General features: G+C 31.5%; 4 protein-coding genes across 5 annotated transcripts; 3 read left to right on the forward strand and 1 right to left on the reverse strand.

The window, feature by feature from the left end:
• The first annotated feature begins 5,575 nt into the window (after nucleotides 1-5,575).
• Nucleotides 5,576-6,934, forward strand: LOC133296524 (uncharacterized). Its single transcript, XM_061495523.1, has one exon. It carries the CDS (start codon nucleotides 5,576-5,578, stop codon nucleotides 6,932-6,934), a length of 1,359 nt encoding a protein of 452 aa, XP_061351507.1.
• Nucleotides 6,935-12,065: 5,131 nt separating this feature from the next.
• LOC133296537 (putative receptor-like protein kinase At1g80870) lies at nucleotides 12,066-14,195 on the forward strand. The gene has a single exon (XM_061495540.1). The coding sequence runs from the start codon at nucleotides 12,066-12,068 to the stop codon at nucleotides 14,193-14,195; it is 2,130 nt and encodes a 709-aa protein (XP_061351524.1).
• A 5,571-nt stretch (nucleotides 14,196-19,766) lies between these two features.
• Nucleotides 19,767-21,884, forward strand: LOC133296531 (uncharacterized). The gene is made up of 2 exons (XM_061495534.1): nucleotides 19,767-20,001; nucleotides 21,758-21,884. Exons 1-2 carry the CDS (start codon nucleotides 19,839-19,841, stop codon nucleotides 21,841-21,843), a joined length of 249 nt encoding a protein of 82 aa, XP_061351518.1. The 5' UTR covers nucleotides 19,767-19,838; the 3' UTR covers nucleotides 21,844-21,884.
• Nucleotides 21,885-22,951: 1,067 nt separating this feature from the next.
• Nucleotides 22,952-26,359, reverse strand: LOC133296526 (magnesium transporter MRS2-1-like). Of its 2 annotated transcripts, XM_061495528.1 has the most exons (6): nucleotides 25,616-26,359; nucleotides 25,467-25,555; nucleotides 24,222-24,346; nucleotides 23,778-24,113; nucleotides 23,653-23,700; nucleotides 22,952-23,310 (listed from the first exon to the last, which is right to left on the reverse strand). In XM_061495528.1, the coding sequence occupies exons 1-6, from the start codon at nucleotides 26,062-26,064 to the stop codon at nucleotides 23,080-23,082; spliced, it is 1,278 nt and encodes a 425-aa protein (XP_061351512.1). In that variant the 5' UTR covers nucleotides 26,065-26,359; the 3' UTR covers nucleotides 22,952-23,079. The 2 variants fall into 2 exon arrangements, with proteins under 2 accessions (XP_061351512.1, XP_061351511.1); XM_061495527.1 differs by having other exon boundaries at nucleotides 24,222-24,350; nucleotides 25,471-26,359.
• Between the last annotated feature and the right edge of the window lie 1,517 nt (nucleotides 26,360-27,876).

The following is a 27,876-nucleotide window of genomic DNA, read 5'->3' on the forward strand; positions in this document are numbered from 1 at the left end:
CCGGCCTATATCATATTATTTATTTTAAATTAAATGAAAAAATTATTCATAGTAGTATCAAATGGTGATAGTTCACTTCTATGTAGCACCAATACTGACACGGAACACGTGAACGATACGACACGACACTCCGACACGTTAATTCTAAAAAATGTTAAATTTCGACACGTTAGGACACGTTTTCATATTAAATAATATTTTTATTTATGTAGTGTATATTATATTTAATATTCAATAACTTAAAAAAATGAAACTAAACTTATAATATTCAACAATTTTGAAAAAACAACATAAAATATCCCAAATATTTATATTAAACTCAATAAAATAGTAATCGTAATCCAACGAATCTAATAGTTGGAACTAAAAACTTAACGCAACACAACCTTTGAACTTTTTTTTGAATTTCTATAACGCGTATTAGAGTGTCGGAAAGTGTCGGAGAGTGTCGGAAAGTGTCGGACACGACACGTCAGGATTTTTGAAGTGTCGGTGCTTCATAGGTTCACTTGGTGCATGTGAGCTAAGTAGGTGGTGGAAGGATCTAGGTTCGTTTCCTTACCAATGCTATCTTTGAAAGTTGCATAAGATCTGTACCAATCTCTACAGTACTATCAGAATCAACATTTAGTGCTGGAGGAGGAGTTATTAATGCCTATCGTTTTAGCTTGGCTGAAAATAACATCCAAGCTTTAATATACGGCGGAGATTGGCTACATAATAGGTATGACTTGAAAAAAAAGTATAAATTTAATCAATTGACATTATTTTATAATTTAATTATATTCGATTAAATTTTAATAGAAATTTGACTTTATTTTTTTATGTAGAAGGAACCAATATCTCAGCATGTGAGATTGTCTATATGAATTTTGTTGTGATTCATGGTTCTATTTAAACGTTGAAATTGTGATTTTTGTTTTAGTAACAAAATTTGAGTATTTTGTGAAGTTGATTTATGTTTCGGCTTGTAAGTTAAAAATTAACAGGCTAACGGGTCAAGGCATGCCATTTGTTTTTTATAAACGAGCGAATCCAGACTAACAATTAGACTCATACTAGGCTTGGGCCAGGCCAAATTAAATTTTTTGGCATAAGTTTGGGCTTTACGGGGCAAAGCTCGGCCCATCCCAACTCACTTTCACCCCTAACGTTAGGGTTGACTAAAAAAAAATGAGACAGAAAACCTAATCCGACCCGAACCGATTTAGGGATGGCTCGAAAAAGGGGGGGATAGCCTAAAAAAATGAAAAAACATGATAATTGAAGTAAGATAAAAAAAAAGATGATATAAGATAATTAAAATTGCTAAACATAAACTTACATAAAAAAAAATTTATATTTTATTTGAACAGATCTGACCTTCTTATTATTCTTTTGTATTTTTTAATAAATAAGAAAAAGGATAACCCGTGAGCTGACTAGTTTGACTCGCGAGTTGGCTCAGTTTTTTTTTTTGAGCTGGCTTGGATCAGGCTGACTTGGGTTGTCAACTCATTTTTGCCAACCCAACTCGGCTTACTTTGTATGGGTTACAAGCCAACCCGACAGGTTGGCTTATTTTTGCCATCCCTAGTTTGGAGGCAGGGTTGGTGCTTGAAGTATTACACCAAGAGGCACTAACTTTGAAATGTTCAACAGTGACACTTTCAGCTCAGGAAATCCTAGAGATAATGGAAGATATTGGGCTCGAGCCCATATACATTTAAATAACTATGATTTCACATATTGGGCTTGTATGTGAAGATACTATTGAACTATATTATTAATATATCCAACAATAGAAGATTGTTTGAAGTTATGGGTTTGAGGGAGAATATTTTGAAGTCAGGGTTTAGGATTTAGTTGTAATTGTTGCTGCAAATATTTTTCCCTTGAAGCAACTTGAGAAGTGATTTTGCGTGCAAATAATCCTAAATTGTAAAAAGATAAGGACAATCTATATAGGATTTATTCATGAATTGCCACCTCATTAAAAAATTTCTAGACTACTTTTTTTTTTTCTCTAATGTTTCTGCACAATTATTTTACAGTATATAGAAACTTGCTTGTCAAAATGCATGGTGATCCTGTTCATTAAATTCGATTATTGATGAACTTTGCCATTTGTTAGTGAGTGTAGAAATAAATTTGAGAATCTCCTTATACTTTCCAAGTCTTTAGTGTTTTTTTTTGGTACATAGTCTTTAGTTCTTTTGAATCCACATCTCTGTATTATCTCCACAATTATGTCCTCTTTAACATTTTTAGATATATATATATATATATATATATATATATATATATATATATATATGACTTTAATATTTTCACAATGAATATGTAGATAAGTTATCTGCGTTCACTCCCAAAACGACGTAGTTCTAAGTTAAAAAATTATAATAAAAATGACTATATAATCTTGAAATAAATTATATGCTTGTTTTTTGGGTGTAATTTTGAGCTGGACATGTATAATCTATATATACAACTCATGCCAACAAATTTGACAAATGAAATCAATTTTAAATAAATTTTTAGGGTACAGGGCATGAGATAAGAAACTAAATAAAAAATTATCAAATATATATTGGTATGATACATAATTTCGAAATTTAATTGATAAACCATTTAAAAATTTCGAAAATTCAATTTTTAAAAGAATATTGGTATGATAGTTTATCTGATATGATAGTTTTGGTTTTGGGATTTAATTTATTTTGTCTGTCAACTCTCTTGATTGTTATGATATTTGAATTAAATATGTAACAAAGATAATGTCTGTTATATCATTATTGTGTATATATTTTTTTTAAAATAACCATAACGAAATTGTGAATTGAATGACGATCAGGTCTTCAATAATTGTGAAATTTGTTTTTGTTTCTATTGATCTCCATGAATAGAGATCGTGAATGCATGTCCGTGAAAACAGTTTTCTTTTTATTGAATTTGAAATTTTGAATTTCAGATTGTGCAAAATAAATACATAATTTCGAAATTTAATTGATAAACCATTTAAAAATTTCGAAAATTCAATTTTTAAAAGAATATTGGTATGATTGTTTATCTGATATGATAGTTTTGGTTTTGGGATTTAATTTATTTTGCCTGTCAGCTCTCTTGATTCTTGATTGTTATGATATTTGAAATAAATATGTAACAAAGATAATGTCTTTGTTATATCATTATTGTATATATATTTTTTCAAAAATAACCATAACGAAATTGTGAATTGAATGACGATCAGGTCTTCAACAATTGTGAAATTTGTTTTTGTTTCTATTGATCTCCATGAATAGAGATCGTGAATGCATGTCCGTGAAAAGAATTTTCTTTTTATTGAATTTAAAATTTCGAATTTCAGATTGTGCAAAATAAATACGTAACTTCGAAATTTAATTGATAAACCATTTAAAATTTTGAATTTCAGATGAGATGACCAATTCCAACATAAAAAGCAATTAAAATAGCTGATTTTTTATTGGATACCAATGTGATGGGCAGTGGGACATTCAATGCCTTGTCTGCAACTATTATTCGATTTAAAAATTAACCATAACGAAATTGTGAATTGAATGACGATTAGGTCTTCAACAATTGTGAAATTTGTTTTTGTTTCTACTGATCTCCATGAATAAAGATCGTGAATGCATGTACGTAAAAAGAGTTTTCTTTTTATTGAATTTAAAATTTCGAATTTCAGATTGTGCAAAATAAATACATAATTTCGAAATTTAATTGATAAACCATTTAAAAATTTTGAAAATTCAAATTTTAAAAGAATATTGGTATGATAGTTTATCTGATAGAGTTTTCTTTTTATTGAATTTAAAATTTCGAATTTCAGATTGTGCAAAATAAATACATAATTTCGAAATTTAATTGATAAACCATTTAAAATTTCGAAAATTTAATTTTTAAAAGAATATTGGTATGATAGTTTATTTGATATGATAGTTTTGGTTGTGGGATTTAATTTATTTTGTCTGTCAACTCTCTTGATTGTTATGATATTTGAATCAAATATATAACAAAGATAATGTCTTTGTTATATCATTATTGTATATTTGTATATATATTTTTTCAAAAATAACCATAACGAAATTGTGAATTGAATGACGATCAGGTCTTCAACAATTGTGAAATTTGTTTTTGTTTCTATTGATCTCCATGAATAGAGATCGTGAATGCATGTCCGTGAAAAGAGTTTTCTTTTTATTGAATTTAAAATTTCGAATTTCAGATTGTGCAAAATAAATACATAATTTCGAAATTTAATTGATAAACCATTTAAAATTTTGAATTTCAGATGAGATGACCAATTCCAACATAAAAAGCAATTAAAACACCTGATTATCTAATTTATTTTGTCTGTCAACTCTCTTGATTTTTGATTGTTATGATATTTGAATCATTATATAACAAAGGTAATGTCTTTGTTATATCATTATTGTGTATATATTTTTTTTTAAATAACCATAACGAAATTGTGAATTGAATGACGACCAGGTCTTCAACAATTGTGAAATTTGTTTTTGTTTCTATTGATCTCCATGAATAGAGATCGTCAATGCATGTCCGTGAAAAGAATTTTCTTTTTATTGAATTTAAAATTTCGAATTTTAGATTGTGCAAAATAAATACATAATTTCGAAATTTAATTGATAAACCATTTAAAATTTCGAATTTCATATGAGATGACCAATTCCAACATAAAAAGCAATTAAAACAGCTAATTTTTTTTTGGATACCAATGTGATGGGCAGTGAGACATTCAATGCCTTGTCTGCAACTATTATTTGATTTAAAAATTAAAATTCAATTTTTAAAAGAGTTTTTTTTTTCAATTTACCCAATAAAGAAAGTTTGTATATAACCAAATTGTAGAATTAACCAGGGAGTGACACTTGGTAAAACTTTCCAGCAGTGAACTCTCCTTTATATATATATATATAGATTTTCCATACTTTTTCCTAATTTAATACAGGAACTAAATCAATTTATACCATTATAAGAATAATAATTTTTTTTTTCAATTTCTAGTCATTGATTTTGGTATATCAAACCACTGTAATTGATTGGGTTATGTTTGATATTATTCTTGTACCCATAGAAATTGATCCAGTCACATATATAACAGGAAGATATTTTCCTAATTTCACTACAAATACAAACCGTAGGAGTCGCAGATATCACATATGTTTGCTTTCGTTCAAATTCAAATAACCTAAAAAAGAATCTCACTGTTATCAAAAAAAAAAAAAAAGAATCTCACTCCTAATCTGAAGAAGCCTTCTTGTTCCACTCTGAAGGTGTTCTGCGCTGCGGTTGTTTTTCACGGCTCTCTCCTTGCTCAATATTTTGCAAGTTTTGCTTTTTTGTATTTTTTGGTCAATTTTGATTTTAATTTTTCTTTGCATTCTACAACTTCTTATTTTCTATACAGCTTTGAGTGATTGTGGACTTGGAAGTATTTGGTTTTACATTTAATCTTTCTCTATTTTTGTTGTTATTGATTGTAACAAAGTTCTAAAGTTAAGACAAAAATACAATATTTTTTTGGCACAGCTTGATGTCTTTTCCCTTTGGAGAGATGCCATCACATCATGAGAAAAGTTGTGCATGTTCATCCCTCGTTCAACCACGCTGCTTTGATAGCATATGGAACACGCTGAAAGTAAGCTTGTTAAAGATTAGAACAACTGCTAATAAAACATTGAGTGGAAAAGAAGAGAAGAAACATGAGTGCACGTGGACAAGTCTCCCAGATGATATCATGGAACTGATTATGAAGCGATTGTGCCTCAAAGATTGCCTTGGATTGCGTGAAATATGCACCCCTTGGAGGGATACCGTTGCTAATGCCATTGCAAACAAGCATTGCCACCCATTGCCTCAACTGCCAGTGCTTGTCCTCAAATATAAGGAATCATCCAGAGTTTTAAGCTTGAGGACAGAAAGTCTACTTTATTCCAAAAGACCACTACTTGAGAAAATACAGAGAATTCGAGGCTCAGTTGAAGGATGGATGATTGTGAGGGAATATTCTAATGTGGGTAGTCGTAGTGTTACCATTTTCTTCTTCAATCCAGTAACTAATGCTAGAGTCTTTGTCCCATCAGTGTTAAATTTCCCATCCAACTCTCCCCTTCAAGCTGATAAGTTGTTGATGAAAAAAATGGTAGCCTCCTCCAAACCCGATTGCTTGGATTGTTTTTTGGTTTGTCTCTTCAATGATTATTGTCACATTACATTTTGTAGACTTTCTGACAAGTCATGGACTACAATTGAAGCAGATAGGGATACAGGGGTTCATTTTATGGATGTGGAAATTATTGATACGAAATTGTATGCTCTAACTTTCAAGTCCATATTGATTTATGATTTGCAAGATTCGAGTGACAACCCCCCAAAGCCTAAAGTATTAGCTATGCTTCCACCAACGCCACGAGTAGTATCAACTGTAATTGGTAACCAACGTTTTGACATGGGTAAAGTTTTCCCCTGCCTAGTCAAAGATGATGCATTAGGAGATTTATTCCTCATTTACATGTTCTGTAACTGTGCTTACGAAGCACAACATGCTGGCTATTTGAGCACTGTCACCGAATATCTTACCCCGCCTGAGATGACCAGAGTTGAAGTATTCAAGTTGAAGACAAGTAATGAAACTAATCAGTGGATCAAGGTTGATAACTTGGGGGACCGCGTGCTGTTTGTTGGCTATATCAAGAGCATGGTAATGTCAAGGGCAGCACTTAATAGCACTGAAAAGTTAATTACAAGAAATATTATCTTTTTTGCTTTTCGTTTTTATTGTGCTCCAAACCCATGGGCAGGCGTTCAATTGGGGAGTATTTGCTTGGATGATAACCGCGTCAGATATTTTACTACGGAGAAATCAAGTCCTTGTGTCCCTTTTCCTTTTTGGTTTGTACCAAGTCTTTGGTAATTCACTAATGGCAGTTACATATGTGTAATGCAATGAATTGAGTACTATTATTTTTATCACATGAATTTTTTGTTTGGTTATCTGTTTTCTATTCTATACAAGACATTTTTTTTGTTTCGGATCACTTACGCTACTTAGTCTGGTCATGATTTAAAAGTGTTTGAGCCGAAGCATGCAACATTTAAAGAGTTTTGAAATAATAACCCACTTCTGGCCTCCTGCCATGCGATGCTTCAACACTCATGGGGGCCCTCTATAAATAGGAATCATTGTTCCATTGATTGGACACTTCTTCTTGATCATTATTCTTTGTTGCGACTTCGGCAAGTGCACCGGTCGTAAAAGTAATAAAAGTGTACTGAGTACGAGATCGTTCCCACGAGGATTGGTTTTCAAGCACTAGTTCGCTAACAACGATTTAGTTGGACAATCGAATTTGAGATGAAAAGAATTGAGATTAAAAACAAGCAATAGCATTCAATTTCAGAATTAAAAGCAAGAAAGTAAAAAGATGAAAGTTTTGAAAATCAAAAAAGAGCGTAGTTAAGGTTTCAATTTTCCTCAATTTCCTCTTTATGCTATGAATTAAATCGTCAAGAATCTGCTCTTAATATAATATCAATAAATTCTTTCTAAGTTAATTAAGGCTCAATTTCTTATTACCCTAATTCTATATGATTTTGAAATTTAATTGATAAACCATTTAAAAATTTCGAAAATTCAATTTTTAAAAGAATATTGGTATGATAGTTTATCTGATAGAGTTTTCTTTTTATTGAATTTAAAATTTCAAATTTCAGATTGTGCAAAATAAATACATAATTTCGAAATTTAATTGATAAACCATTTAAAATTTCGAAAATTCAATTTTTAAAAGAATATTAGTATGATAGTTTATCTGATATGATAGTTTTGGTTCTGGGATTTAATTTATTTTGTCTGTTAGCTTTCTTGATTCTTGATTGTTATGATATTTGAATCAAATATATAACAAAGATAATGTCTTTGTTATATCATTATTGTATATTTGTATATATTTTTTTTTAAAAAGAACCATAACGAAATTGTGAATTGAATGACGATCAGGTGTTCAACAATTGTGAAATTTGTTTTTGTTTCTATTGATCTCCATGAATAGAGATCGTGAATGCATGTCCGTGAAAACAGTTTTCTTTTTATTGAATTTAAAATTTCGAATTTCAGATTGTGCAAAATAAATACATAATTTTGAAATTTAATTGATAAACCATTTAAAAATTTCGAAAATTCAATTTTTAAAAGAATATTGGTATGATAGTTTATCTGATATGATAGTTTTGGTTTTGGGATTTAATTTATTTTGCCTGTCAGCTCTCTTGATTCTTGATTGTTATGATATTTGAATCAAATATGTAACAAAGATAATGTCTTTGTTATAACATTATTGTATATATATTTTTTCAAAAATAACCATAACGAAATTGTGAATTGAATGACGATCAGGTCTTCAACAATTGTGAAATTTGTTTTTGTTTCTATTGATCTCCATGAATAGAGATCGTGAATGCATGTCCGTGAAAAGAATTTTCTTTTTATTGAATTTAAAATTTCGAATTTCAGATTGTTCAAAATAAATACGTAATTTTGAAAGAATATTGGTATGATAGTTTCTATTGTTTCACACACTTAATTTTCCTATTTTTCCTTTTCTATTCTCAATATATCTTTTAATTCTTTTATTTTATACCTAGTTGTTGAATAATGATTTTGATTTTGATCTATTGGACTTTGTATTATTGGTTCAAATATATTTAGAGTTTTTTAATCCAATTTCTAGAATAATCTACTCCTGAGTAATTCATAAAAAAATCTAGAAATTAGTTGCACCTATTATAATTAATGTATAGACTAGGAGATTATAAAAAACTCCAGAGAACTACTTATAACAATTGAACGAGAAATGTGTTGGCATAAATATGAGTGTTCTCAACCATTTTGTATTAAGTCAAAGAAAGAAAAAAAGGAAAACTTCAAAAACAAACCCTTCTGAGTTTTTTTAATTATCACTTATCCACTTACAAAATTTTTGAATTATCTACATCCTTATTTAAATTTTTTTTATCACTTACTCCATGACTTAAAGTTTCTTTATCACTTACCCCCCTCACTTAGATGGGTAAATGATAAAAAAACTTTAAATAAAAAGGTAAATAATTCAAAATTTTGGAGAGGGAATAAAGGATTATGAGGAAAGTTACAGATTTTTTTTTGAAGTTTTTTGGGTGTGATAAGGTGAAAAAATATAAATCACTAGGGTTAGCCTAGGGGTGTGGGTGTGTGTTGGTGTGTTCGATTTCCTATAACTCCAAAAAAAAAAAAAAATTGAGCAGAAACAAAAGAAGTCTCTTCCATTTAATTCTTTCTAAGTTGTTTCTTCCTTCCAACATTAGTAACAAAAATACTTTTATAAAGTGAGTGTATATTTCATGCAATCAATAGGTGTTTTTCAATTTAAATATTATTTTTTTTAAAAATAAGTTATAAATAAATATACACAATTCATGAAGATATGATTTAAAATAAATATTAAAAATATAAATAAATGATTTAAAATATTTTAGATTTAAAGACAAACCGCTTGCTGTAAAACAAGAAAACAAAATGAAAAAATTGATCAAAATAGACAAACTCCCCAGTCCAAAAAAAAAATTACAGGTTTATGATAATTATTATTTTTTCATGAAAAAATGTGATATTTATGATAATTGCTAAGAAAAAGCTTTATATTATCGTTCAGGCTTTCCTAGTAAATAGTAATTAAGAGCTCCGTGGTAGAAAAATAAGAAAAGTCTTACGACTAACGGTATACAATTTTTTTTCCAAAATATATAAATAAACTTCAATTAAAATTGTATCAAATGTTACTTGGGTATGTCAAAATACTGTCGTTTTGGTCCCCTTTTGTGTGGGTGTATATTGATTCGCGTTTTCTAACTTGTCCTATTGATACAAAATGAAAAAGTGTGTTTTTCACTCTTGTATATCTCTCTGTTTTGTGTTTTCAATCACCTTGTATTTTTTCTCTCTCGCGAAATATCTAAACCCTAATTTTTTGGGATCTAGGGTTTCTATCGAAACTTACGGCCAGTTTGAAATCTATTTAGAAAATTAGCTTTTTGACTTTCAAAATAAAAAAATATGTTTGATAAGGCCTTATTTTGTAAAAAAAAAATAACTAAAACTGTAACTGTATTTTTTTTGTTTTTAGAATCAAAGTTAGAGAACATAGATGCTTATATCCTTTTAGATGCTTTTCCCGAGAACATATTTGAATTGTTTTTGTTTTCTGTTTTGACTTTTAAGTTTCAAAACAAAAAATTTAAAAAACACTTATTTAATTAACTATTCTACAAAATAATTTTAAGAAAAAAAAAATCAAAAAAATCAATCAGACTCCTTAGCTCTTAATCGTTCTACGCTTTGTTCGAATCAAAGCAGGAATTTGAACCGCAATTTTAGAGGTTCAAACTTGGGTCATTGTTGATTCGATGATCTTAGCACTTGTTTGAGAATCTGGTATATGCTTTAGAGATAATAATAAAGATGGTTGTTCTTTGTCATAACTGATTTTGTTAATTTCTTACCACCTTTTTATCTTATTTTCACTTAATTAGTCAAAACTAAACACTACTAAAAAAACAGGTATTAGGGACGAAAAAAAAAAGGGGCAATAAAATATAAAAATGAATATTATATGGGAAAAATGTTTATCCTTTTAAATAACACAACTTATATCCTTTCACTCTCACAAAGAGGTGGGACCCACACCTTTATTTTTTTTGTCAACTCTCTCTCCTTCTTTATCTATCTCTTTCTCTCTCTTAAAATGACACAACTTTACATCCTTTAAAATGACACACACTTTATCCATATTATATATATTTTTATTGTGAAAAATGTAATTTAACATATGAAAATGAATTATAATATTTTTTTAATCCATTTTCCAAAACGTCCACGTGAGTTTTTTTTTTTACCTTTTTATTACAGCATTTAACGTGTTTGACATCTTATATAATTGTTAATATATTCAAAATTATTAGATAATGTGTTATTGCAATATTTAAAATGATAGTATGAAAAAAATTTACCAAATCAAAATTACACTCTAAGCAAATAATAACAGTCTCTTCTCTTGAGTTATAATTTTATATTTTGTAGCATTTTAGAGCAAACATGGGACCGAACTGCATTATGAGGATAAAACTCACTGATATTCGACAATGTGACGCGATCGATCCTCTGAAGAACGAAGTATGAACCTTTTGTACAGATAAATAATTGAAAAGCATTCTGCATTATCACTAAATTCTAAACACCAGTATGTGTACCCATTACCATGCACTACTTCTCATTCTGTTCTTGTAATCCATTTGAGTTTTCCTTTTCTTTTCCTTTTCCTTTTTCTCCCCATTTTTCCGCGTGTAAGTAATGTAACACTCAAAACTTTATCTTTAACTAAATGATGGAACTTCAGACGGCATATGGGATTTAAGCAGTGAGAATCAGAGTATGTGTTCGATCTTTTCTAATATCATCTTTGAGAAGAGTTTAAAGCTTTAATCTGGACTCAGTAAAAGCATATGTATTCGATCTTCTCCAATACCATATTTGAGAAAAGTTTAAAACTTTAATCCTATACCTGGTCCCGAACATAATTGCCTCACTCGTTGTGTTTATACAAAAAAAAACTTCATCTTTAGTCAAAAGCACCGTAGGTCCCCTCCTTCCACTTCCCTCCCTTTTTCTAATCTTCATTTTTCAATCACTAATCTCATGATAAAATAAATAAGGATATAGAACTATGCTGGAATAATAGATAGGAACCATAAGTCAAGGAATACGAAAAAAAAAAAAAAAACTAAACTAAACTAAACTTAACAATAGTACTAGTATAATAGAATGCACTACAGCTCCATTGATGATCATGTGAAGGTAAAGCAGTCAGCTTTGGATACCCATTGGCAAAACAAATAGAAAGAAATGAAAAACGAGAATGCCCATCTCCCAATTCTTCATCATTCACCTTTTCCTTTATCCAGAAACCATTGAGAGTTGAGACCTTAAGACATAGAATCCATCACCATTCACCATGCCATCAAGACCTATCCCTCCAAGTCCCAGTTTTCTCAACAAAACCAGGATCCTCTTCCTGGCACTCATCATCTCTGCATGTGTGGTGATTTTCTGCTCAGTCCTTTACTTTCTATACTATCTATGGCACTCCCTTGTACACAGAGCTAAAACTACCCCTTTTGAAGCAAGTGCTCCCTTGAAGCTCAAAAGATTCTCATACAAAGAGCTTAAGCATGCCACCAATGGCTTTGACACAGCCAATGTCATTGGTAGAGGTGGCTCTGGCACTGTTTTCAGGGGAATACTTAAAGACGGGAAGCTGGTTGCAGTGAAGCGCATGGACGCTTTGTCTTTGCAGACAGAGCGAGAGTTTCAGAATGAGTTGCAGATTCTTGGTGGGTTAAGATCACCCTTCTTGGTGACCCTTTTGGGCTATTGTGTTGAAAAGAACAAAAGAGTTTTGGTGTATGAATATATGCCTAACAGAAGCTTGCAGGAGTCCCTCTTTGGAGATGGATGCTTGTGTTTGAGTTGGGAGAGGAGATTTTGCATAATATTGGATGTTGCTAGAGGGTTGGAATTCTTGCACCATGGATGTGATCCCCCAGTGATCCATGGGGATATTAAGCCAAGCAATGTTCTACTTGATGCTGAGTACAATGGGAGGATCTCAGACTTTGGGTTGTCAAGGATTAAAGTAGAGGGTGAATTTGGTATAGATTTGTTTAGCCAGGACTTGGGGAAGAGCCAGGAATTATGGAAAAGCCAAGAGCTTTCAGCTAATCAATATTCTGAAACTCCAGCTATTGGTACTCCAGTTGAGAGTGTTAGTGAAGTAGATTTTGCTCTAGCTTTGCAAGCCTCTTCTTCATCCAAAAATAGCAGGACGTGTTTCAATGTTGGAGCTTTGAACTTGAATTCTTTGAATTATAATGCCAATATAGCCAATGAGAGTGAAATCAGGAGTGTTAATGCAAAGGGCAAAGAAATTTCAACTTCGGATATTGGTGGGGATGATTGGAACAATAAGTTTGTTCCTTACGATGATGATTTTTCTAGCATTGATCATAGTAAGGAGCTAACTGTTAACTCTTCATTGGTGGATGATGAGAAGACAAATGGGAAACAATGGGGAAAAGACTGGTGGTGGAAACAAGATGGAAATGGTGAATTATGCAGCAAAGACTACGTCATGGAGTGGATAGGGAGTCAGATTAGTCCATCAAACCCTGATTGGGATGATGGGAAGAACAATATTCATGAGAAAATAGAGTTGGAAAATTCTAGTCCAATAGATAAACCCAATGATGCAAATGGACCCCGAATACAAGTATTCAGGATAGGAAATACTAATGATGGAATTGAGAAGAAAGAATCAAGAGGAAAGAAAAATAGTAAGAAGAAGCAAAGGAACATGCAAGAGTGTTGGAAAGAAGAGCACCATAATGAATTAAGCAAGAAGAGCAACAAGCTTAGAAAACTTCATACTAAATGGAAGAAAGGCTTGAAAGTACCACATTTTGATTTGGGTAGACGATTTTATCTTTGCAGGCGCAACAACTTCGCCGGGGAGAGACAGAATGAGTGTGATGTTGGGGAGTTTAGTTTCAGAAGAGGTTGGAAAAAGAAAAGTACTCGTTCCATTGGAAGTGACATGTGGAGTGGAGATCTTTTCAGCCGTGAGCTAAGCAGCACAACTAGCATGAGAGGAACACTATGTTATATTGCACCAGAGTACGGTGGATGTGGGTTCTTAATGGAGAAAGCTGACATCTACAGTTTAGGAGTTCTGATTCTTGTAATTGTGTCAGGTAGAAGACCATTACATGTTCTTGCATCCCCCATGAAGCTAGAGAAAGCTAACTTAATAAGCTGGTGTAGGCAATTGGCTAGAGTTGGTGATATTTTAGAACTAGTTGATGAGAGATTGAAAGAAGATTACAACAAGGACCAAGCAAGCTTGTGTATTAACTTGGCACTCACTTGCTTACAGAAAATTTCAGAATTGCGGCCTGATATTGGGGATATTGTTAAGATTTTAAAGGGGGAGATGGACCTTCCACCACTTCCATTTGAGCTCTCCCCTTCTCCACCTTCCAAATTATACAGAAGAACAAGGAGAAAACAGAAGGGCAATGCAGAATAGGCTTTCTAATGATGAAGGTCTCTTTGAAAGACATCTTCTCATGTTAACCATCTGAATATGCTTAGTGCAGTATAGGACATATCATTGAAATCGGTTTGTATTTGGGATCTGAATACACTTGTATGGTGAATTTATGTTGCATGTTATTTGTGCTTTTCTCCACTTAAAGTTGCATAAACTTGATTTTGTGCTCAAATTCCATGGCTAGTTTTAATTGTAATGGATGAGGTCAATAGGCTACGTGCTAGTTGCGGTTTTAAGAGGTTAAGTTGTTTGGTAGGCTTGCCTTCACTTATTGACAGAAACGCATGCTTACACACACTCAAGTTTCTCTGAGACTGGTCTTTTTTTTATTTTTGTGCTCCTTAAAAAAAACATTTACTTTTCTTGTGATTTTTACACTTCATAAGAATATTGTGATTTGGCTTTATGAAACTGGCAGTGGAACGCTTCACCTTATAAGAGGACAAAACAATTAATGTAACCACAACTCATGCCATTTGACACCAATAAGCAACAAGAACTTATTTTTTGGTGCACCGGGCTCTGGTTGGTCTGATATTCCTAGACCCAACAACTAAGTTTTTGGCAAACACGCAATACAAACACCTAAACGATTTGAAATTGGGTTAATATGATTGATTGTACAGTCACATCAGGCATGTCTTTAGCTGAGTGGCCATGGAGTTATGGACCACACTAGTCATAATCACAAAGTAAAAGTGAGTCACTATTAATACAGCATCATTAACTTCTTTCCCATTAGTAAAGTATCTGCCATAATGTCATTGACAGTTTTCCCCCATAATTTTCCATGATATATAATCATCTTTGTCCATATCTCAGATCTTAAAGAAAACATCACCATATCAACCCATATTCCATCAAATCTAGGAATTTCGGGAATAACGGGCAAACTTAAAAAAAGGTCCGGGTTCGGTTCAGATAGAGACTTCTAAACGTTATTAGTGCCTTGAATATATTGTAACTTCCTTATATCAGTAATGCTATTGGCAGCATATGTGCTATAACAGCACTTACTGAAAAAGCATATTTGGTCAAAGGATGACTATTATGCTGGCAATTTGGATCGACACAATATGATATGACACGACGCGAATTTTACACAAACACAAATACACTCAATATGAACACGACAGGAATTTGAAATCAGGTCAAAACCTTTGACACTAACACAACCTGTTTATTTTGTAGATTGACACGACACGATACAAATAACTTTATTATGTTGGTTGACACGATAAGACATGAATAACTTATTTACAACATAATACGACACAAATAACTTGAAAGAAGATTAGTTCAAGTCAATTTCGGGTTATCAGGTTGACACGCAACACGATACGAAATTTTTCGGGTCAGGTTTTGTCAACCCGAACACGACATAAACTTGAAAATTGGTGAGACTGAACACAAAATTTTCATATTATGTTCGTGTTATGTGTCAATAGATCATGTTGAAAATTGTCATCCTTAATGACCATATAACCAACTTGCATCTATGTCTATGTAAGAATAACATCGCTTCTTTTTTTTGTATAACAATAACATCGCTTCTATGTTTATGATTATAAGAATTTTGCCTACACAAGTCTCCTTAGATTGTAATAAGGAAAAAGTGTTTATTCTTTTAAATGACACAACTTATATCTTTTCACTCTCATAAAGAGGTGGGACCCACACCTTAATTGTTTTTGTCAACTCTCTCTTTCTTCGTTTATCTTTCTCTTTTTCTTTCTTAAAATAACACAACTTTACATATGATACACACTTTAATAAATAAGATTAAAGAAAAAGTTAAGTCATAAATAGTTTTACAGCAGCAAATTCATACCTGATAGTGATCCGCCATCATTCTTTTGTCACCCACTTTGTAATAAGTGGGTGACATCAACATTATGGCCTTTGATGCATTATAGTGTGACTGACCCCATCATACAGATTGCATTTACGGTCCACTTTCTGAAAATTATATATACTAATGCACCTTAAAATAAATTATATAAAAAGTCTGTAATTTAGAATAGAGTCCAGATATTTTCAAAAAAGAATAGAGTCCATGGTTTATTTTTCTTTCAATCCTACGTAAACATTCTTTAATTTTTGTTTTCATGCCTTTGCGAACTGCTGTCCCACTCCTGTGACTCCAAGCCACCACACAATTTTTAATGTTTATAACTCTGTCTTTGTAAATTAGACTCTAGGAAATGTTTTTCAACCATTATTTTAAAAATCGGTGAAAGGATACGCCTCAAACGACGCCATGTTTTTAAACTGTAATTTTTATTTATTATTTTTCCCCCCTCGTCATTGCTTTGTTTATCATTTTGATGAAAAAGCTTTCCCCTTTTTTAGCAAAAGAATGGGTACGAAAAAGTTAGTTGAAATCAAGATTTTACATAAAATCAAAAAAGAGATAAAAAATCGTAAAATGTAAAATCATAACATAAAAAAATCATAAAAACGTAAAATCATTTGAAATATTGGTAAAATCATTTTGATGAAAAAAAACATAAAAACATAAAATCATAGTGATAAATTAAGATTTTAACTATCTTGAGTAGGAACTGTAGTTCACATCAGTAAATTATTTCATTAGATTTTGCAAAAAAAAATTATTTCGTTAGATAAAAATAGATTAACATAATATATTATTATTTTCAGTTATTTAATATAAAATTATATTTTATAATTATTTATTAAAAAATTATAATTTATTATAGATGGAGTTAAAAAAATTCAAAAAATTCCCTAATCAATTATTTCTTTATATTTTTTATCACTTATCTCACCTTTTTTTTCCCGCCAAGTTTATTTGTAACATTGTTAAAATTTTAATAAATATATATATTTTGCTTCCGTGAAAAATAAAAATAAAAAACAGAAATGTTTACCAAAAAAAAAAAACAGGAAGATTTTTGAACTTTTTTCTTTTTTTTAACTCGGTATAGAAACATTTTGAATAATACTACCTTAATATTAGAAAAATTATAATCTACTGCCATATTATATTTTTAGAATAGATTTCAGCTATCAAATCAATCACAATTTTAAAAAATATCCATGCTAAATTGCTAATCCATTAGACTTGAGATTGACATAACCTTTATCTTTTTATTTTTTTCACTAATCAACAAATTAAAAGTGTCTTTTCATTAAAAAAAATAATTCGAATTTTTTTTCCTGTATAACCAAAAATATTCTTCCCCATTGTTTGAATATTTTTTTCTATATTTTCATTAATATATATATATATATATATAAACAAAAGTTTTCTTAATTGTATTTAGGATTAATGTTTCTTTGTCAAACTTTAATTTATATGCAATACAATTTTTGTTATGTAGATTGGTGATTAATTAAAAACTTCATGTTCCATATTGGAATGAGTCTATTTTTATTTTATTTTACTTTTTATTTTCATGGATATCTTTGATCTTTGAATCCTCATTTATTATGTTTAACAAATGCTTAGCGATTAACCGATTGGAATATTACCAAAAAAAAAAATGTTTAGGTAACTTAAAATAACACAATATTTCTAACAATTGTGTCGTTTTACTTTACTTTTATATTATTTCTAAAAGGGAAATGGATGTATCATGTTGTAGGAAATTGGTTGTGTCATGTTATAGACACAATTTATGTGGACCCCACCACTTTTAAAATAAAAATAAAATAAAAGAAAGTGGTGGGGTCTACATTGGTTGTGTCTATAGCATGACACAACCAATTTCCTACAACATGATATATCTATTTCCCTTTCTAAAATACCCTTTGTGATTTTTGCTAGAATCATTTATCTCTTGTATTTTTTTAAGGGTTTTATAATTCTCAACATGAGAATTCAAATTTTTCTACACACCCTTCGATTTCCGTGCTGATATGGGTCCTACATATAATTTTTTCTAACACATGGGTCCCGCATACTTTTTATCTCTACAACATGAGAATTGAATTCTCATTTAACATAAAAAAATAAAAATCAAACCCCTTTTTTTAATCACTTATTCCATTTATTTATTTTTGAAAATATTTCAATCAGTTCATTGCTTCGCAACTAATTCGATTCGGGGCGGGTCCAGGATTATGACTTTAAACCAATGTTATTAAAACCAGCATGGTCATTGATCCGGTCGAGGTACTGGGTCACTGGTTCAACCAGTGGATCACTGGTTCAATCGCATGACCCGGTAATTATATGTAATTTTATAATTTATATTAAAAAATTATAAACGTACTCAAATATCTAAAAAAATGATAAATATTTTAAATATTTTAATATAAAAAATAATAAATCACATATTATTATCCAATAAAAGATCAAATAAAAATATAATGATCGTGATACGGGACTTTAGGTTCAGAAAACGACATGTCTAACTATAAATTAATTCAAAATTTTCTGCATAGTACATAATTGAGATAATATTAATGTCGTAGGCACATAACTTATGTAAGTCAATAAGCAAAAAAATATTCAAATATGTCCATTATGATTTTTGTTGAGAAAAAAATTTGGATTTTTTTTTTTGGACCGGGCCAGATCACCGGTTTTTATGAAAACTGGTCAGGTCGGACCGGGTCGCACAAGTTCTTATGCATGGCCGGTCCATTGCTTCAACCGGACCGGTTATATGACCGGTTTACCGATTCTCGGGTCGACCCGGCCGGGTAGGTCCGATTTTAATAACTTTGTTTTAAACTCCTACCAAATGTGGTACCGGAGAGATTCGAACCCATGTTCTCACCCCTACATGTTTAGCTCTCATGCGTCAACTGAGCTACCACCATTTGATCCTTATCCCATTTTTTTAATCACATATTCTCGTATGCATTGTTGTTAAAATCTCAATTTATCAATACTATTTTACGTTTTTATGATTTTTTTTTTCATCAAAATGATTTTACTAATATACCAAACGTTTTTAAATTTTTACAATTTTTTACGATTTTTTTAAATTACGTTTTATGATTTTTTAATCCCCTCCCGATTCTACTTAAGATTTCAATTTTAATAACATTGATCGTATGTATCTAATTTTAATCACTTACTCTTTGTTTTTTATTGTTCACAGGAAAAAATAAACATATTTACTGAAATTTCAACGACGATGTTAGATATGGAATTTAATAAATAAATAAAAAATCACATGGAAACTAAGAGATAAAAAAAATAGGGGAATAATTGATTTTAACATAAACCACGTGGTAATTTTTAAACTAGGGATTGAACATTCCATATTTACATTTCACATAAATTATTTGAATACGGTAAAAGATAAAAATAAGGGGAAAGAAAAAGAAGTGAGATGATAAAGTTAAACAGTGTCATTCTTTGGAAAAAAAATTATTTTGAAATTAATCTTCTTCCGTACCCTTCAATTTTCCTTATTTTTCTTTTTTCTTTGTGTTGTAAATAAGGGATAATAATTATGAAATTATATTTACTTTAAAAAAAATTATTCCACTCTGCAATCTCATTTTATTTATTTATATTTGTTTCTGGCAAATATTCCTTTTATTATGATCTTAGCTGCAACCTAAAAAAATAAAAGTAAAAAGGGGGAGAAAGAGAAAGAAGGAAAGAGTGAAAAAGTGAGGAAAAGGTGTGAAGGGAAAATGAGCAGCGACACAAAAAAAGGCAACAGCGGTGGCAACGTTGGAGGTGGATTCAGGTCAAGGTTGGATCACTACCTCCATAGCGGTGACAAGAAGCATGTTTTTCTTGGCTTAGCTCTCATCTCTGCTGTCTTTTCCATCCCTTGGTTCCTTATGAGTAGAGGTACCAACTTTTATGAATTTTCCTTCGATTTCAATTTCAGATTACTAACAAAGTTTCGAACTTTTCCCTTACATCATTAATGGGTTGCTTCTTTGACTCATGTTTATCACCACTGTTATTTGTAAAGCTCGATTCTTTGGAAACATCTTTTTATATTTTTTTATTTTATTTTATTTTATTTACCTGATTGGTGTAAAGCGAAATTGATTTCTATTGGTTTTCTCAGGATTTAGACTTATACACATAGTTAATACCATCTAAGAGAGCATTTGCAATGTGCAAAAATTTCCCCTTTTTTCCCTTAAAAATTAACGATAATTGCTCCGGGTTTGTGAGGTTGTTGGATAAAGTATCAAAGTCTCATTATGCTGATTGGTACTCACATCTAAGCTAGTTACTTTGGGAGGATGTGTGTTGAGTGTTGCAGATCTCTTTCTTATTTGCATTATTATTACAAAAGGGGTTGCATATATTCATATGCATGTTCCAAGTCTAGATTTCCAACTTTAATTAGACTTTAAATTTGCTGAAATTAATTAAACTTTGTCCATGAATGGGCTTTTGCACTAAATTTATGAAATAAAGTGGAACATCGTAGAATGATGCAAGAGGCATATTATTAGCACCCTCTCCATGATTCATGAGTGAATGAAGTCCTGGCAATGCCATTTTGGCTCTTAGGTACCTGGATACCTTCACCATTTTTCAAGTTGAGGTTTAATGGATTGCTCTACTTTTCTCTCTATATATATCTGGGCTAGAAAGGAAGTCTAAGACCTGCTGTGAAGAAAAAGAAGATAGGATAAAGCGGTGGCTAAGCGGCCTAAGTGAAAAATTTGTGTTTCATGTTAGAGAGTAGGGTCATAGAGTAGTTAGTTAGTTAGTTAGTTGTGATAGGGTTAGAGAGTAGTTAGTTAGAATAGCGGTTAAGGTTGCAGAGATAGGGAGTTAGCTTAAATAGGAGCAGAGGGTAGAAGAGGGGGCTTTTTGATTGGTTTTCATTTTTGTAATTATGCATTAGCTTTGCTATAGAAAGGGTAAACCCTTTGTTAAAGATAAACTGTTGGAAGGAGAATTATCTTCTTTGTTCTTCATTTTTAATTCAATAAACACTACAGAAGTATTCTTTCTCTTTTCCTTTCTTTGTTTTTCTCATCTCTCCATCTGAAAACTCAGAATCCATTTCTAGGTTCCTACCACATTAGCTCCTCTCTCTCTTTCTCACTCTCTCGTGTGTGCACATGCACACACAAACACACCCCTCCCTTTCTTAATGCAATAAAAACTTGTCTATTCAACAAGTGTTGAATATGGTGGTAAGCATACCGCAGCAGCACTATCAAGGGCAGAACAAAAGTTCAAATCTTGGGAAGGAAATTATTAGAAGGACCTCATAAATTCAACAGTGCCTAAGGGGTTTGTTTCGCATCAATACTTGTGCGAATACCCTGATCAAAGACAATAAAAAGTTCTAAGATTTATACCAATTTTCCACATTCTATGGCATGACCATTAAACTGTGCTGGCGAAAATGGATTTCACTCATACTGTTTTATTGTGTGGTGTTATTGTTTGAAATCTAGAAACAAAGTTGGACTTATTAAATAATCACTTCAATGATGTTTTCTTTTGGATTTTTATTTTTTTTCACGTGTAGACCATTCAAAATGGTTTTAGATTTAGATATTTCTTATATATCTCCACTTAAGTTCCTCTATTTAATCACTTAATCTGTTGAGCTTCTGTTTACTTGCAGGTTCCAAACATCAGTCTCATCAAGATTACCTGGAAAAAGCTGATAAAGCAAGGAGCGAAAGACTATCGTCTGCTCCTGCCAAATGATCTTCAACAGCATTCTGTGAAAGAGCATAGTTTTCCAGTTACACTAAATTAAAAGGCATTAGAAATGTTTGTTGGATGTTCTTCTTTTCTTTAGTTTTTCCTGTGGGATGAATGTCCATCTTTCCATTGTACTGTGCTGCTAATTTGCTCTCTTAATTAAAACTAAAGATGTTCTATAACTTGATATAAGAAATTTTCCCCATATAATAAAATTGGTTATATATGATTTGGCTGTTGGATGTTCTATAACTTGATAAAGATGTTCTTATTGTGTGTACGTGTCTCTCACGTGAGCATATGCAATTGTGATAATTTTTGTTCAATGTAGGAAGAATGTACTCTGCCTCTGAATATTCTGTTAGGCAGTTGACAGCTGATACAAAGCTTTATTGATTATTTATAAATTGGATTAGATGATATGTTGTTTGTAGAACATATCAAGTTTCAAATGGTAAGGGTTAGAGAGGCTATACTTCAGTGGTGGAACTTGAAAGAGGCTGGATTTGCAGTTTTGGTCACAAAATATGCACACACGTCCCTCCCTTGAGTCCCTTCACACCCACCCTGCCCAAAAGAAAGACACCAAAAAAAATTGCTCTGAAGTTTCCTTACTGCTCTACTTAACAACTTTATTACGACAGAGTACTGTCTTGCTTTGAATATGAACAAAAAAAAATATGATGGTTTGAGTGAAAATAAGGAATTTATCTACAACTTTTTCACTCTTCCTATTAGCCTCACCTACGTTTTGGTTGCTCATACGAACTGACATCTGAATATTTATGATAATGAGCCCAAAAGAAAGAGAATTGAAGCAAAGGAGCAACCAACAGCAATGCTGCAATGTGAAAATTTGGCACCTGCCAAGTTTGAAAGTAGGAAGAATATTACGAAAACTGTGAGCAACAGCAACCACTACATGTTTTGCATCGTATGAGCAATCGAGTAACGTGCGCGCGCACACAAAATAAAACTGAAAATACATTGTTCAGCCTGAAAGAATAACATAGGAAACAGGAAGTTATTTTGTCAACTTCACTGTTTTGTTTTAGTAAAAAGGAAATTGCTAAATCATTGTAACAAAATAAAGCGTTTACAATTGGTACAAAATTGAACTGAAAGAATTGATCTAGATATGAGCTAACTTTTCTTCTGAAATTTATCATTGCATACCAAATGCAAATTATCAATATCAACAGCAAAGGTGCAATTGTCTTCTTGATGGAGGTATTGCTTCTACAGGGGCATGAGTTTTCTGTATTTGAAGAACCACACAAACGCACAAAATATTAAGAGTCCACAAACTCCTGTAATTACAAGGACCCACTGGAATGCTGAGGGGACCTTAAATAATGGAATTTCAAAATTCATCCCAAATATTCCTGCCACAACGCCAAAGATGGCAACAACAAATGTTGCAGTCGTGAGTAAAAGCTCAAACTGGATGAGCTGATTACGTACATTATCCTGTAAATAAATCTTCAATCAGCTGCTTCCAAATTTGATTAAGTTCACTAAACTACAAAATCATCAAATACATTACAAGTGCAAACATGGTGTATAACCATTTTGTTCTTTAGCTTACCTAAATCCCTCAGAGAACTCAAGCCATGTACCTATATATTATGCCTCATACACCTTTTATATTACCATTTCAGTTCAAACTTCTAAGCAATTAAATCGAAATCCCCCATTTTGTATTTTTTGTGTAGATGCTTGACAAGAATAGCATAAATGAAAATAATGAAATCAACAAGGACCTTTTGGTGACTATAAATATGGTGGAGAAGGGAGCAAAAGAAGACACACCAGTTGAATGTTAATGAAATCTTCTGTATCATCAATGTATTCTTTCAACTGAAACAAGAAACAACGATTAATAAACTGATGCAGAGCGAGACAGAAACAAGTGTAGTAAATAATAACATATTTACCGATGTCAACTTGTTTAGGGTGCTATCAATTACTACAAAGTATGCTTCTAGCAACATTTCAAACTCTTCTATATTTTCTGTAGAACTTTCAGAACTCTTCACGCTATCATGTCGACTCCTAGCAATACTCAAGTTCTTTTCAAGCTTCCTAGCATAGGAAGGAGGAGATGAAACAGGAGAAACTGGAGCAGACATGGATACACCATCAGTTGATTTATTACCAGACAAACACTGATCTCCATTAGATGCCAACTCCATTCGTCTTTTCTTTTCAGTTAGATACATTTCAGCCATATCACCATCATCATCCATAAGCTGTTCTATTTCATCTCTAACCTACATACATTGCATTCAATAAAATGGAAAGCCAAAAAGTAAGAGTAAGAAAAATAATAATCCCTTTCATCTGCAACCAATAAGAAAAAAAATATACATGAATACCACCTTCTGAACCCTTCTAGTGAGAGCAACAAGTCTGCTTTTTAACCGACGAGCACGTTCCAAATTTAGAGTACTGATTTTAGATGTTAGTTCATCCAACAACGGATAAGCTTCAATTTCTAACTCAGCTGCCTTTTGGAAATACCCAGAACATAACAGAAAGTATTAATAAATGGTTTATCAAAATCAAATGAATAAGAATTTGAAGAAATGAAACAGAATATGCAAACTTATGGATTAAGAACCCTGCTTGGAGATAAAATAACCGAAGTTTGTTTTTGCAAACCATTTTAAAAGTACAGAGGAGAATGCAATATAACGAGATGAGACAGAGATTTATGGTGTAACTTTCTTGGGATATCTTATTACTTGTTGTATCAAGTTTATTTCTTATTAATCAATATTAGGATTACTTGCTCTTAACTTTGGTTTGGTTGCCTTAGAATATTCAGAATTATATAAGGCATATACTATCTGTCATAGGGATGTAAGCTTAATATTAATATTGAAAATTAAGAATTTGAGTCATTTGAGATTATTACTTAGTTCTCTCTTCCTATTCTATATCACAAGGACACTCAGCTGTGCGCAAAGAATCAAGCTATAAAATATAATAATCCAATCCTAGTATTATAATATTTATGTACAGATATGCACATGTGCATGTATTTTGTAAATGAGAAAACGAGATTTACCAAATACTTCCCTTGACCGAAGGTAATCCGGAGATAGCATTGGATTTATTGACATATTATCTCTTGTTGGACTATATTATATATATTACCTTAATGCTAGCTGCATAAGGAGTTTCCAGGAAGATGTATGTATCTGTCAAAACACTAAGCTGTTTTGACTGACAATGTTCATTTCTGCATTTGAATTAGGATGAACATATTTATCATATATTGAAAAGAAATAAATCTGTTTTTAGCCTACAATGGATGAATCATGCTTCTTGTAGCTTGATTAAATGATATGGCAAGAAAATCAGTAAAATTACAGAACTTTGAAAAAGGGGAGGAGGGTGGCATTGAAATGTACCCTTTAGTCAGTTGAAAAAGGTGCATAATGATTTAATTCTTATAAGGAAACTAACTATATATAACAGGATCAGTAAGTAAAAATAAAACCATTTAAAGATCTACCAGAAAATAAACAAGTATATGCATTAGGGAATCATCCAACAAAGTGTAAATGCAGATGCTAAACATGCTATCCATCTTCTTATTTTTAATATTGTACTTGAACAAACCTGAGAGTCAAGAAATGTGCATGAAGCCTCGAGTGCAACTTCAAGAGCCCTAAACTCAAAAGGCAAATAATCAGGGGATGTGTTGCTAAAGACATTTTCAAAATCCCTACTTCCTCTCCTACGGTTCATATCAGAACTGTCTAACTGCCAGAGCTCACCAACAACCCCAGTTGTTGTGAGTCTTCGTTGAAGCTCCATCACATAGTGCAACACATAACTATCAAGGGAATGCAAGAGAAGAACTTCATCAGCTGTAATAATACAACGTATCTGTTCAAGGTTTACAACAATGGCCTTTTCTCTACCAAGTATAGTTGATGGATAAACAAAGAGAGGATCAAGTAGTCGAAGATCACGTGCAGGAAGATCACAACGTCTCATCATAGTAAACTTGTCTACCTCAATTATCTGAGAGTCACCACACGTGTCAACTCGAATCCATGACCTGAGACTTTGACCTCTCTTCTTAAGCCCAACAACATCAACTCCTTGAAACACTTGTCTTCCAGATGAAGATGGTCGATTTGATAACTCTCTTAGGTTAACAGCTGATGCAGGTTTTGGTGGCAGAAGCCTCTCTTTCAGATCTCCCATTGTCTAAGTTTGCTATTTGGCAATTAATGCTGAAACCATATAACTTAAAAAAGAGCATTAGCCACAACCTCATCACTTTATTCATTTTTTTAACCACGTATCTATCTAGCATCTAAACTTTGTGGCTCACCCATGCATCAAGTAAAGAATATTCCCTTATATTGTTCAATAGCATCATGGACACACACACAAGCTTTGAACAAAAAGCTAAATTTATTACCTCTGATAATAACTCGTTCTTAAGTGCCAAATCTAAATTTAGAACTTTCTAAAGAAGAACAAATCTAAATTAAGGTAGCAATACAAATTGGAGTAGGAAAAAAACCAAATTAATAATTATTATGAGATTAATGTTTTTCATGTTACAGAAGATAAAATTATTTTCAACACACATAAAAATGTGTCTCTCTTCTTTTCACATAGACCCAAATGTACGTAATAGATAATTTTATCTCGTGTAATATAAGAAATACTCATCTCAATTATTATTATTGAAGCATGCTCATAAAAAAAAAAACATAAAAAGACAAAAGCCTTCAACAGATTTATCTCCAAACAGAACTAAGTATCCAGAATAGGTGATTTAAGGAGCAGAGATTAAGGTTGTAAGGATCAATGGAAAGTGGAAAATGAATGACCCGTTCAATTTTATTGGCAAAAGATAAAGATTTTTGAGGGTAGGAAAGGCATAACCAACCGTTGTGAGTGCTCAAATGAAACAGAAACTGATAATCATCGCGCCAGATTGTGTGAGAGATCGTGAAACACTTAAACAGCGGTGACTTTTTCACTGTGACAAAGTAATTTGGATCGATGGAATGACAAAAACGACCCTATAATTTCATTCGTGCATCATATGTACAATAAGTACAATAATAATTTCACCAAGTGAGAATAGCAATCGATTCACTTCGTCAAGGATTAATATTACTTCATTCGTTCATTTATACTGTTAACAGCAAATAAAAATGGAAAAGGATATATTTACATTTTGTTTACAAATTTTTATAAAGGGTTCACTTTTTTTACCGTCATTGTAGATAGCTTATCTACATTGAGCCCAAAACGAGGTCGTTTTGAGGTGGAAATCAAAATATTTTTGTAATTATAATTAATTTCAGGGTTATAATCGTCTTTTTCATTATAATTTTTTAATTTTTCAATCCTTTTGGTTAGAAACATTAAAGCTTTTTATAAATTATATTAGGTATGACCGGTAATACTTCAATCAAGAGTGTATGATCAATAATTTGTAAAACAAAAATTTATAAACAGATCATTCCCCAATAAAAATATATATAACTCTTTTTTGACTCGAAAAGAATCATCAATACTTATTTTTGTATATCATCTCGATGTCAAATTGCCAACTAAAGACAAATCAGAAAGCACTTCATCATTAAAGTTCAGTGTATAGAAATTATAAATGGCAATTTTTTGTTTTTTATGATTAACTCTACAATGAAGATTCCTAACTTACAAAGTATTAAACAAATATTTCAAAAGGAAATGAAAATATCTTCAAGGAATAGCATCACAATTGGGAGAATTATTTTTATTTGAAGAGTGGCACTTGTGGCTTTTTAACCGAAATATTATTTAAAAACATAAAACAAAACAAAAAACTATCACATTATAGCAACATGGAAACATTACTAATCTATAGTAATTGGTGTATCTAGGACCAAAAGCACCAAGGTATCATGTGACAACAATCGAGATTGATCTCAGCACCCAACCCAACCCAATAGGACTTCTACTGCTGTTACATGGCAATATATTATAAATAATAATTAGTATTTAATAATTATT

Source organism: Gastrolobium bilobum, unplaced genomic scaffold (assembly GCF_033153095.1).
Source record: "Gastrolobium bilobum isolate Gb01-03AN ecotype WA unplaced genomic scaffold, APGP_CSIRO_Gbil_v1 utg6230, whole genome shotgun sequence".
Lineage (NCBI taxonomy): Eukaryota > Viridiplantae > Streptophyta > Magnoliopsida > Fabales > Fabaceae > Gastrolobium > Gastrolobium bilobum.

Excerpts from the sequence above, each read along its gene's own strand:
- LOC133296524 (XM_061495523.1), top strand. The coding sequence starts at position 5,576 with ATGCCATCACATCATGAGAAAAGTTGTGCATGTTCATCCCTCGTTCAA.
- LOC133296537 (XM_061495540.1), top strand. The coding sequence starts at position 12,066 with ATGCCATCAAGACCTATCCCTCCAAGTCCCAGTTTTCTCAACAAAACC.
- LOC133296531 (XM_061495534.1), top strand. The coding sequence starts at position 19,839 with ATGAGCAGCGACACAAAAAAAGGCAACAGCGGTGGCAACGTTGGAGGT. Across the intron at positions 20,002-21,757 it reads TTGGTTCCTTATGAGTAGAG|GTTCCAAACATCAGTCTCAT; the intron begins GTACCAACTTTT and ends GTTTACTTGCAG.
- LOC133296526 (XM_061495527.1), bottom strand. The coding sequence starts at position 26,064 with ATGGGAGATCTGAAAGAGAGGCTTCTGCCACCAAAACCTGCATCAGCT. Across the intron at positions 24,114-24,221 it reads TCACTAGAAGGGTTCAGAAG|GTTAGAGATGAAATAGAACA; the intron begins GTGGTATTCATG and ends CAATGTATGTAG. Across the intron at positions 23,311-23,652 it reads ATTTCATTAACATTCAACTG|GATAATGTACGTAATCAGCT; the intron begins GTGTGTCTTCTT and ends ATTTATTTACAG.